The following is a 13,093-nucleotide window of genomic DNA, read 5'->3' on the forward strand; positions in this document are numbered from 1 at the left end:
GACGCAAGCTTCGTGTTAAAGATTTATTGCGCATTTATTGTTTCTTAAGCCCCGAAGAGCACATTTATTTAGTTTATCTCTTTTTTGGAGTAAACGACGCCATGTTTTTTTCGAAAGCATATAGAAAAGTAAAACAAAATGGCGGCCGTGTCGATAGAAACCGGTAGCGATACGAAGCGATACTTCTTCGTTTCTCTAATACTAGAGTAGTGGCGTGTTATTTCTCGATTAAGTGCTGTTTAAGATCTGAAAAAGAAGCAAGGTTAGGACGTTACCGAGATTGAACGATCAACGGTGGATTTATTAGCGATTCTTTACACTGTTTTAGGGCGTTCCTTGAACGGTAAAGGGAAATGAGGAACGAGCACATTTGAGAAATATCCTGACTACGATCGTTGTGCCAGACAGTTCGCTCATTGAAAGTCAATGGAAAATAGAAAGTAAGTAATGCCATCGTTGTCCTCCAGGTTTAGCGGTGAAAAGTTGATTTCGAAGGCACGAGGCATTGCACGTGCGTTTCAGTCGAAAAGGTCCCCGCGAAAATGTTGAAATTAGGTTAGGTTCGGTAATCCTAATACACGATTGACATTTAATGACAATGCTCAATCGGTAGATTCATTTGTTGGTATTTAGTATCATCTGTTAAAAAATAGAAATTAAAATAAACTCTAGTTTACTTAGAACAAAAGGTGTTGATAAAAGCGACATTAGTTTACATACGAAAGTAAGGTTATTCTGAATGAACTAAAAAAAGATCACACCGTTTACACGTGGGAAACAGAAGGATGCAGGCGAAATAAAACCTAAATATTTTTACTAGGCTGAAACTTGGACTGTCTTGTGTCACTGTTGTCTTTAACGAGTTCACGTTTAGTCGGTGCCACATTTAGATAAGAAAACGCAAGCGGTATATCCACCAAACAGTGTGGAGTTAATAATACTCTTTTATGAACTCCCTCGAATCATTATTATCATCTCGCTTCATTCAAAACTAGCATTCCTATTCATTTATCATTTATTCATCCTCGTAATAGTATTATTCTTATATTTCTTCTTAAGAAGATTTTTCCATTAGCTTCTGACCTGAGTAAATTCAAATTGAATATCCCAGCTCGTAACGTGTTCAAGGGCCCCAGTCACGTTTACATGATCACGTAGGAAAATTTATTGCGATATCAAAGGGCACGCGAAGTATGCAAACGAAATGGTCGATAACCACAACGTATCACCGTGTAATTAGCTAGTATCTTTTACAGCGTGTTACACGCAAGAACCGGTAACAGATGCTTCAAAGACAGTCCTTACCGTTCAGGAATCTCTTTGACGTTCTATTAGTCCATTACGACGAGCGTGGCGATTAAAACGGCTTCTTAAAAACTGATTGCAACGTATCGTATTCATCCTCTCTACGTCTTTGTCGAGTCTTGTTATTACTCTATTCAATATACGGCAATATCGCTTATTCAATGTGAAACAAAAACACGTACGAAAGTGTAAATATTTCAAAGCAACGCGAGGTTTGTTGACATCAAGACGTGTTTACGTTCAGTGATTTCTGCGATTTTAATAATAGGGATACATATTGTATTTTGACTCAAGAGAAACTTCACTCGTAGCTTTACAAGGGAGATATTTTATTCCTAAATATTCAAAATTCCAATTAAGAATAATAAAAATAGATTTTAATGGGCCTCCAGTGTACTCGATATCTTGATATCAATACCTAAATGCCACTGTAAAGCAAACAGAAGAAGAATGCGCAGGGAACGTATGGGAGAAGGTTATCTTGTAGCTGTCCAACAGGTGGATAAAGGTGGTCCTTCTAGGTATTCTAGATAACAGACGAAAGGGGGTTGTTGCTCCCGTCGGTCTACCTCCTGTAATTTCCTTTGCCACAAAGCAATTAAACATTTTTTCCACGGCTATAATCGAGGCTAGGCGTTTAGGTGCTCCCGTGTTCCGACGAATACAACCTTTTCTTTTTCCTTCCCGCTACACTCCTTTTTCACCTCACGGTTCCTCGTCCTTCCAACACGGCCCTGCGAAACCCACCATTATCTACACGAGGGAAAAAAGGACGAGCATTAATATATATTCAGCAGATTCCGCTGCACCGCTACAGATCATTATCCCGAAAGGAGAGGACGGATAATCCGCCTTCGCGCGGTTCTTCCGTTCCTTTGTTGGCTAAGATCTCTCGATGCCATTTTGTTTCGAATGTCGGGAAATCGATCGGATCGATATCTTCGAATTTTCGTGCTCGAATGAACGTTTAGCTTATTTATTTATTGAAATTAGTGGTAGGGAAGATTTACGTTGCTCCATCAACATAATTCACGATTGATGCTGTAGACCCGCGTTGTATATTCATTGTATATATCACCTCTGCTCTTTAATTCGGACGAACCGGTCGATTTGCATTCTAAAAACGAAGCAAAAGGATCTGGCGAGGGTCGAACAGAGCCGAGATGTCAGAAGAACAGCAAACGACATCAAAGAGTTCCTTTACCTTCCTTTCCCAGTCTTTCCCGAGAATCCGATCATTCCTTTTCTCGGAACATCGTAACTTCTTTCCTACGATGGATGCAAATGAAAATATACTCGGTTTTATATGCACGGTATTCAGCCTTTAAAACAGTGCATCTGCGAACAGTCAGAATGTCTGGGAAAATATCGGGAGTCACGTGGATGTATATACTCGACCAAGGGACGGGGTTTTGAGAAAGAAACACGAGGGTGAAAGACGAGCCAGTTGTATATACAGGGTGCAACAAACAAAAAAAATTAATATAAACGGTTTTGTTCTTTAAAAAGGAATAATTTCAATGTTTCATCAAGTGGGGAAATGAGTCTAACATCATTCTAAGAAATTGAATCATTCTCAGTATCACCTTTGATAGGTTGTCTGTTGCTTGTCGATCTTACTATCATTCAACTATCAGTTTATGACAAGTTATCGTGATGGCAAATTCCAGTAATGGTTAGTATACTGATATGATTCATGTTTTAAAAGCCAGTAATAGCAATTCGTCATTTCAAACAATATTATCCAAATTGTCAACATTAGTTTAGAAGGATAATGCAATTTTAGGAAATTAAGAAGTTTATTTAGCTGATTTTGTATTTGGGGAAAAGGTGATTCATAGGTATACTATTTCACAACATTTGGAATGAGAAAAAGATTAATTTCTTAAGAAGGAATATTTAAATTAGTTTGTGTCGCGTTTACGATATGTTTGCATCAAATTTTCCGCCGCACCCTGTATATAAGGTGGATAGTCAAGGAGGGTCGAAATTATCCCCGAGGAGGCTGAGTCGGTGCCTGTGGGCTCTCGCTTTAAATTACAACCAGGAAGATGGTTGGCCCCCGACCATCTGGACCCTTTGTTTCACTCCCGATCTCGTCCTTCCCCAAGGCACGCGATACGTACTTATATACTCGCCTCAGAATCTCCTCCTCGGGAAGTGAAAATAAAAGGACACCAGCAGTGACGTGTTCCTCTCTTTGCTTTGCAGGCCATCGCAGGGGAGAGAAACTTCTCGGAGCATATAGCGGCTGGAACGACAGGAAGAAACGAGAATGTTTAGCGTCCTGTACCTACTAGGATTTTTCAACCCTTTCTTGCGTATCGCCACACTAATTGCTTTAATTGCACGGGGAATGTAACCACGCCACGCAGAATGAGGCCTTAACGTTCTGACCTGGCAAAAAGATCCTGACCATCGCGCACCAGCCTTGCTTTCCACTCGTTCTTCCAATAACTGCTCTCGTCACTTCACGAAAATCAGGTATGTGGAAATAATTTACAATTTTTCTATATACGTAATTATAAAAAGGCGATGAAATGTGATGTTGTCGTGCCTATTTAGGCCGTTTCTTTTCCAACGTATTCACCATTATACTTAATACTGTACGTTATACTTTCCCTGCTGGATTCCAGCAAGTGAAATTTTGAAAGAAGTTTGTCGTTGCTCAAGTAAATTCGTTTACTTTCTCGGTATATCATGTTGAAAGAGCATAGAATTTCTTGAAAATTGCGTAATTGAATCAGTCAATGAAATTTACGTGAACTTAATTCAATATAACTGGGCGTTATAAAAAAAATTGTCCGTTTCCCAATTTGACCGTGGTTAAAGGAAGCAAGAAAACGTCGGGTCGGCGCTTTTAGAATCACGTTCCTCGCTGAAAGGCGTGCTACGCATTTGCGCATCGACAGATACCGAATTCATTTGACATTCTAAACGGTCCTCGCGTCTCTCCTCGTGCATTCTGATCTCGGAAAAAGGACTAACGAACCGGCTGACTCGATAAATGGCAATCGTCCCTCGATGCTCGCCGGTGACAGGTTTACGCACGCGGCATCGTAATTCATCAGAGCGATTTTGGACTTAGACTTTCTATCGTGAAGGAATCGGTCGCGTTCAGCCGCGATCGCGAAAAAAAAATAAATTCTGTCGACAGAGAAGAAAGTGAACGAAAGTGATCTCATAACGGGGCGCTTCGCTTATTTTTCATTCCTGTCGCACTGTCGATGAAAGCGATCCGCTGGAACGCATTCCTGCATCTCGTTAAGTGTCATGAAATTTGCATATTCGCGGTTTCCTCCGGGCCCGACAATTTACTCCCTTTCCACGACGATTTTATGATGTAATCGTTCGTCACGCTTCCAAGAATCACATTGGATAACCATAACACGGGTACTAACTATGCTAATTACCATAATGATAACCTTCGACATCGGACGTCTATTGATCTGTAGCTATAAAGTCATTAAAAAATACACGAGTCGAGAAGCTGGATGAAATTTTAATTTCAGTGAAAGTTTCATTACAAAGTCAGATAAGCAATTGTGCAATAGAGTTTCTGAATAATTACTCAATGTTCATTAACGAATGCAGCTAATCGCAAAGTTGATGCGCAAAGAGGACATTGTATAATCTTCATTGTTTCTATGTGAATTATTTTTATCGCGGTAAATTTTCAACACTTTACCATCGCAGACAGTTGTTGCGTCTTGCATCAAGGAATTTCCGCGAAAAGCGAGGAAAAACGTGCACGCTTGACAGGTCGACCGTTCTACCTACCGTTTTAATCGCGCCGGTAGTTTTTTCAACTTTTCGGAGTAACGCGAACAAAAATGGTGGGTGAACAGCATAACTCGTTCGAAGCGTTACCAGAAATTAATTAATCGTATGCGCATAATATACGAAAGGTTCGATGTCGATTGCTTCTCAACACAATCTCTATTCCTTTCTCTTTCGTTGAATTAAAATACAATAAATGGATCCAGGTGCAAAATGATACGGTACAGACAACAAGGTTTCCATACAACCTCGATTTAATTCAGACCCCTTGTACGTATTCAAATAGCAAATACACCTGAACGTACGCGTACGTGTAACATTAAAGTGTAAGCAATATCGTAACGCGTTATGCAACCACCTCCATTATACCGTGATTTCATGTACCTACGATTACCTGAATTGCACACGTAGAAAATTGCGCGCGATCTTACTTGTAACGATTAATAAACGCTTGATTGGAAAAGATATCACAATTAGTACTCACGGATTAGTTCAAAAGTATTTGATCATCTATGCTTCTCATATTTGAGCTGCTCTTTAAAATAGTACCAACGATCGTATAGTTTATCTTGTACGAGAGACACAATCAGACTCGAGGATTATTTTTCCCGCGGCTAAAAGTACCGTGCGGGGAATTGAAGAAAAACTGGTGGAAACGGAATGTTAATTCGTTTCAAGGAACTTTCTCCGCGACACGGCATTCGTGCAGAGGGCAATCCCTTTTGCGAGGACCTTGCACATCCTTGGCAAGACAGCAGAAAGTAGCGTGCGGTTTCAGAATTTTCCGTGGTGACCATTTACGCGTACCGACGGCCACCATGTTTGGTATCGCGAATCCCTTTTTCTACCACGAGAACGGTTGAAATTTGCATTAAAGAAGTGACGTGACGCGGTGCACCGCTCTTCTAATGCACTCCATTTCGCGCGCGTGCACGCGACCAGTGCATCCGATGCACCGGGACGAGAGAGCATCGCCAAGAATCGATGCGAGCCACGTGGGCGACTTGTTAAGTGCACGCTCGAATCACAGCGAAGCTGCAGTCTCGTATGCAACTCTTTGCACCCATACAAGAGTATGCACTTTGATTTAATGCCCCACCGTGCGAGATAACGCTCGACCAGTCAAGGGAATCCGATTTTTTTTTCTTTTCTTTTCTGGATAATACAAATGTTCGTACGCGTGCATAATAATGCCGAGCAAGGTCGCGACGAGTGTGCGTTTGAGTAATCGAGCATTGTGCTTGCATCACGAAGATGAACTCGAATGGAATGAGCTAAGATATGCTTGTTTGGACAACGCAATGATCACGATTAAACGTTTCCTTCTGTCCGATTTTAGATACTGTTATTAAGAGATGTTTATAAACCCCTTTGAGAGATGTGCATAGTTAGATTTTATTTAGATGATAGTATTTTTTAATAGAAGGTAATGGTATAGCGGAGTCTACTATTTTTATCTTTTTCTTTTGTGTGGTCAGTAGAAAACTTCTTCCTTTTACTTCCTTCCTTATCTTCATTTCTGGTAGAGAGAAAACTGCAAGTCAGCATTTCCAGTACTTTCTCGTTACTTCCTGTCACTGTTCATGGACATACGTGTGTGTATCGTTCTTTCAACATACCAAATATCTATAAAATTAGATTCCATAATACGAATCTCTTTTTCAATTAAAGTGATCAGAAATCTATTTCTCGCTCTGGTTTCCAAAACTAATCAGACCAGCCTAATAATGCATAAATTGAATGATTGTATTGTATAGAAAATTCGGAAAATTTTTTAGCATTCTCTATTTACTTTCTGTTTATAAATGTAGAACAATCCTTGATTGCTCGTCTTCAGCATAAAAAGGCACCACTTGCACGATTGCTATAGTCGAATAAGGGGGTTTCTTTTGCAAACCGCAAACCATGGTAACTAATGTCATTAGTTACTATTTATTTCGTGTTTTCATGGGAAAAAGAAAGGGGAATAAATCGAACGTTTCTTTGCACGCGATTGCGGTGAAATAGAAACGACATTATATTCAAATACGCTGGTTGCGACGGAAAGAAAGATCTTGAATGCTAATATCATGTTATTTTTGCCCTGCTGCGACGTCTGTGACAAGATAGCTTTATTAGCGCTTTCCCTTGCTCCACATGGAAACTGGAATTCTGTTCCGACAGGAACACCTGTCTACTTCGTTCGTAACACTTTGTAAACGATATTAACGATGCGTCAGGGAAAAATCACCGCCTACGTGATTTACGAAATGATAAATTAATTGCAGAAAATCAGAAAGTACTCGTGGATCCGGTCGGACCATGCCGTACAAGTCGCTGTTTCGCGAGATGATTAATGGTTCACGTATGAAACCCTCAGTCAGGAAAATAATACAGAACCTTGTTGAACGGTACGGAAAATTAACGTAGGAACTATCGAACCTAACGCGTGTAACATTTAACTTTCATGATTTTCGTTCATTTTTATTTCTCTACAAAATCATTTTAAAAGCTGCTAGGGTTCAATTTTTACTCGCTTTGCCTGACACTTACCAACGCCGCGTCGTAATCCTAAAACAGGAAAGGGGTTAATAATATCACAATGATAATTATAGGGTCCGCCGCGTATGAATATGACTTTCCGGTCATCTATCCAAAACTCGCAGAATCCTCGAACGAGTTCCACCTGCGCGGATATATGCGGTCTGGGGATTACTCACACGGCCTCTGAGGGTGGGTCGAAATAGAACGCTTAGTCAGACGTCACCAGGAACTGCATCGGGGGAGTCACCGGCTCCCCACGCACGCGCATTTTACTTTGTTACGCTTTATGCACTTACTCGTACAATTCGTACAATGCACCGCGTACTAGCCTTCTTCGGGGAGAAAACGTAGGGAAATAATGCTCGATTTAATTGCATGTCTATTAGTATTGAAATATCATTCCATCCTATGTCGTAACAGACGTTCATTCGTTTCGATAAATTTCTTAAACCCAAGTGTCCGCACAGTTCTTCTGAACCTGTCTCGATCGTTCGTAAAACCCAAATGGACATCGGTAATTAACTACAGCTTCGGAAGAAGCTTCGAAGTATCGGTACAGACTAGCAATAAGGTAGTTTCACTGCTTCACTTGAAGCACGTGTCTCGATGGATGCTATATAGGCGAGGGCTAGTTTAAGATCGCTGATCTTAAAAGGGGAGCACACCTGGATCGAGCGAGATACTTATTTGCATCCGCTGCATCTCCATACATCGATCCAGGTGGTTGATCTACGCTGCACAGCTTACGCTACTCGCTTCGGGGTATGTGTAGGTAGCATCCGAACAAAATTGTTTTCAATTACGGTAGCCCGTTTTAGTAGATTTGTTTCTTCCATCGGTGTCGCTTGGAATTTGTAATCAATTAAATTGTGGACGAAAGACGATTGTTGAATTAGGCGTGCATGTTCGAGGGTCGTTTTATAATAAATTAGGCTGGAGGATTTTGTCATATCCGGTTGAACAGTCCAGAACTTGTTCCATCAGATTTTTTTATACTTGACCCAGCACGAAGTGAAAACAAATGTCTAAAACTAGCTCAGATTTCGGGACAAAAAATTTTTGGCTGTTAGTAGAAATAAGATAGGAGACTGATGGGACAAGTGGCAGGAAATTATGTTAGGAAGTAGGTCAGTTGAATAAACCTTTGCAGTCATATGAAATAATAAACTGCAATATTCTGATCAATAAAGTTCGATAGCAAGTATTTCAGAGCAAGAAGGATAATAATGATATCACATGTCTTTGTGTCATTATTATTATTCTATTAATGATCTATGTCATTATGTTTAAGTAATGAAAGAGATTGATTGCTCGTTTTATACTCGAGTTTAGAACTCTGAATCGAAGAGCAGAGTGGCGCAGTGGAAGCGTGCTGGGCCCATAACCCAGAGGTCCGTGGATCGAAACCACGCTCTGCTAGTTGGAATAATTTTTTATTTTTTTCTTCTTTTTTTCACTTAATACCACGAGATACATTGTTGTTAAACAATATTTTGATTTATACAAAACGTTAACAATTCTTCTAACTAAAACGAAATACATCTTATCTTACCGCACTTCACGTGTCGACTTTAATTCAATTGCGAGGGCGTTTAAATTGCGAGTTGAGCAATTTGCAATGCAAAAAGGAGGTAGAAGTGTGTCCTAAAGTCCCGTAAGCCCGACACACAAGTACAGTAAGCAATGACACGCACAACGATGAGTGCCATTCCTTCGTCATTGTCCGTAAAGAAAAGATGAGACAACGAGTTCAGGAGTTCACCAGAGTTCACGAACGTAAATTTGGTGGGTGTCATATTCGCTTCGCGAAGTATCTCTTTAGAGTTTAAGAAGGAACTGGCTTTGACCGAGATTCCTTCAGAAAGAAAAACACTCGACCACTGTACGGTATCCATGTCAATACGATTATGAAAAAAAATCTATCCTCATCACAATTGTCATTATAACATGTTTTGTTTGATGGCTTCAAAGGGTTGTAATAATAGAAATTAAAATTGTCTGTAAACGTATAGGTAACTTATCCCGGAATCATTAGTGTCACTTAGAACGACCATGGTCGCCTAATTACAGAATCAGAAAAAGGGATGCCTATTGCAATTATCCTCCACATTATTAACTTCTTGGTCTATTATTATATCACTCTTCCGGGTTTGTTTTATTCGAAGCACTATCTATTCTCGAAACTAACGTTTCCTTGTAACGTTAGATTTTCTACTAAAAACAAGATCGAGTGTCAAAACAAAAGTAATCACTTGCACGAGGTAATGGAGATATAAAAATAGAATTTCTATGGAGATAGAAAGCAGATATTAACCACTGTCTATACGGCGCCTACTCGCGAATATTGATAGTGTTTACTCGCGCTCCTTATAAATGGAATATCAATGAGAACGGGCGCGTAACCCCGGGTCGGAATTATTTAACGTGAGCACGTCGTATATGTGACAAAGTGGCTTGACCGCTTGTCAAACAGACACAAACACGAGCTTTCATGGCTCGAAAGGACCGGATCAGTACGGGTCGCGTCGCGTGGCGCGTTGTTACCGTTAAGCACAAGCATCGAATTTGCACGTGCTCGTTCCATTGTACACGCCCACGCAAATCATAAATCATGGACAAAGTATTAAGGGCTTTGTAATTTGGTGGTACCTCGATTATCTCATTACCCTTTCGATGGAATATCGAGGTATTTATAAAAATATTTGATCAATCTTACAAAATAAACGCAATACAGTTAATAAATAAATATGTTTATCTTTATTTTACATACTTAAATATAATTTACTATAGATCTCTTATCTTGACACACTTGCTAGTAATTTTTTAATATTCATTTTTTCTTACTTAATTATGAGATCTATGAGAATTATAATAGCTACTTATTAGAATCGTTATTTTACATAATATATGGACAATTTATACGAAAGTCGGTACACGAATTGGGACGACCAAAGGTATTTCTAAGAACACTATTTCTTCGGTTTATAAACATTCCATTTAGCTAAAATATCGTTAAGCTCGTTGCATTCTGTTCGTTGTTTCACATCGTTCCGTAGAGGTAGATCACTTGGATGAACTTTAAAAATAAGCGCGTTATCACTGGATTCAGAATGTATGGAACTTGTGAACGATTTTGACAACGTTTGTCTCATATTTTCTTCTTTACACGTATTTGGTGTATTATCCTTATAAACTGGGGATTGTGACCGATGCTTGCTATCCTTTTTCATGCATTTAATGGCATACAATGTACCTGAATAAACAGATACATTATTACAATAATATCATAAATGAAGGAAGAAAGTAATTCCACTACTAACGTATTGTATCGGACGCCAATCGTACAGCCATCCTTTACCAATAAATTTCAACATTGAGAATATCAAAATAACCCTCGTCACTCGTAAATCTTTCAAAAATTGTATCGGTAACTGTAAACGGAATATGTTTTGTTTCCTTTCTTCTATAGGATTTTGTTTCGAGGGTAGCTGAATCATAGTATTCGGTATTTGATATACAGGGGCGGTGGCAATTAATTATAAAATAAATTCATAGCGAAAGGGTTAATAAGGCCGTTGGGAGGTAGTGGGGCAGTCTGGAAACTCGAAATTCCGCAATAAAAATAAAATAAAAACGAAATAAACCCGAGCACACCTATGTGTAACGGTTGTCCCGTGGACAGGGACCGTTCTTCCGCGTATGAAATGGATTCCGATCGATGGACAGCAGAAAATAGATGATCACGAACAATGTCGGGTCGGTACGCGGGCAACCTTGGAGCAGGAAGCCAAAGGCTGTGGTACTGTAAAACGTCTTCGGTTACCATCGACCGCAGCTCTCTGTTTATTCGTCTGATATCCGGTGTCTGATATTAGTTAACGTGTCAACCCGGCCAGATAAATAAATGTTAACGTCACGTAGCCATGGCACCTGGTAACACGATCTAAGGTGCCACAGGAACAAAAGGAACAACATCTTTCACGGAAGCACGCGTGATACCTCTATCCGCATTGCTCAGGAGTATCAAAGCTCCGTACACTTTCCCTGTAATTTAGGACACTGCTGGAAAGCGGCTAAAGGTACACCATCATCCTCCTCGGATAATTGCTGACATTAAAACGTTTATGGCACACGCGAATTATGATGGAAGTATCACGAATTAATATACGTAACAGGATGAATAGCTGCTAACGATAATGTCACTCATTAACATTAACAGTAGTTACATAAAACATACAGATAGCTTATTATCGTTAAATTGTACATAGAATCTCACTTAACTTGAGCACTTCAAGTATTGCTATTTAGTGCCCTGATAATATTATCCGTGCACACGCGTGGTCATAATTCGCGGGAATCGCGAACGTATCGTTAGAGCCGGCTGCAATCAATGCTATTATTTATTTACTGGCTCATTAGCCAGTAAGACTGGCACGTTTTAGCGCCGGTTTCTCGTAATTGCAAGAGGGAGAGAATCGTTGGTGGCAGCTGGTCGAGCTATACGAAGACGAGGATTTCGCGCGTTCAAACGACACGGTAGGTGCACGGTACGGGTGAGGTAGGCGGGCGAATTAGTCGATAGAGCGGGCAGAGCGCGTAATGATCGCCGGCACATAAATTTAGCGAGGAGACGAGGCGAGAGACGAAAATCCCAGGCGAATAATCCAAACATGATGAATGCCGAGTGGCTTTACTTTGGAACGGGTCCACGCACGCTCGGTCCAGTTCATATTCCCGACGATACGCACCGTCGAACTTGCCGACGAAACCTTCTAACACGTTTCGACGTTTGACATATGCACCCACGTGCACCTGCTGACGTTTCCTCGACTCTATGTCGCGCCGATTATTTTCGCTGGAAACGAGTTTATTACTCGGCGTATTGCGTCAATCTTGTATACCGTTTTCTTCCAGCTATCCGCTATTTCAGTTTTGGAAAGGGTAAATAACTATAGATAAGTCGAGCAACTGATTAGCGCTCGAATGTTTCGGTAAATATCTATTTCGCTAATTTTAAGTGGAAGAGCTATCCGCGTTGAGTATCGATTGGTCAAGGCTTGCCAAAATTTGAAATTTCAACGATCCAATAGGTAAAAATGTGTGTTTCAATTTAAGAATGCGGTTTACTCTGGAATTCTAGTCTTCCAAAGGTCGTAGAACCGCGTTTGGCATCGGGCAAAAGTTTCGTTCGCTCGATATCTCCTTGATCAATGCTCGTGTTCATTCTTTCCGCTGTCGCAAACCGAGAACTTTGCCAAATGGAGATTTCCTTCCAGAAGAGAGTGATTTATAGCATTGAGATGGGCGTAGCGAACGCGGCAGTTACTTTTGGCTTGTTCGGTGCATGCATTTGCTTTTCTGTATCATCCGCTGACATGTTTGAAAATTCACGGAAAGAGTGTTTTCTAGTAAGTCATCAGCTGTAAACTTTTGCCTGTTCCTTGTTTTTTTCATGCTATCATTCCATCAACCACCACAAGAAATA

At 40.3% G+C, this 13,093-nt stretch overlaps 1 protein-coding gene, 1 long non-coding RNA gene and 1 other non-coding gene across 3 annotated transcripts; 1 reads left to right on the forward strand and 2 right to left on the reverse strand.

Annotated features, from left to right (window-relative positions):
• Window positions 1-647: 647 nt before the first annotated feature.
• Window positions 648-6,109, reverse strand: LOC143306139 (uncharacterized). The gene is made up of 3 exons (XR_013063571.1): window positions 5,570-6,109; window positions 2,510-3,556; window positions 648-2,058 (listed from the first exon to the last, which is right to left on the reverse strand). It is a non-coding gene; the product is annotated as an uncharacterized LOC143306139 (long non-coding RNA).
• Window positions 6,110-8,955: 2,846 nt separating this feature from the next.
• On the forward strand, window positions 8,956-9,027 carry TRNAM-CAU (transfer RNA methionine (anticodon CAU)). The gene has a single exon. It is a non-coding gene; the product is annotated as a tRNA-Met (tRNA).
• Window positions 9,028-10,370: 1,343 nt separating this feature from the next.
• Window positions 10,371-11,086, reverse strand: LOC117600744 (uncharacterized). Its single transcript, XM_034316563.2, has 2 exons — window positions 10,929-11,086; window positions 10,371-10,861 (listed from the first exon to the last, which is right to left on the reverse strand). The coding sequence occupies exons 1-2, from the start codon at window positions 10,957-10,959 to the stop codon at window positions 10,578-10,580; spliced, it is 315 nt and encodes a 104-aa protein (XP_034172454.1). The 5' UTR covers window positions 10,960-11,086; the 3' UTR covers window positions 10,371-10,577.
• Window positions 11,087-13,093: the final 2,007 nt, after the last annotated feature.

The sequence above is a fragment of the Osmia lignaria genome, chromosome 16 (genome assembly GCF_051020975.1).
Source record: "Osmia lignaria lignaria isolate PbOS001 chromosome 16, iyOsmLign1, whole genome shotgun sequence".
Taxonomy (NCBI): Eukaryota; Metazoa; Arthropoda; class Insecta; order Hymenoptera; family Megachilidae; genus Osmia; species Osmia lignaria.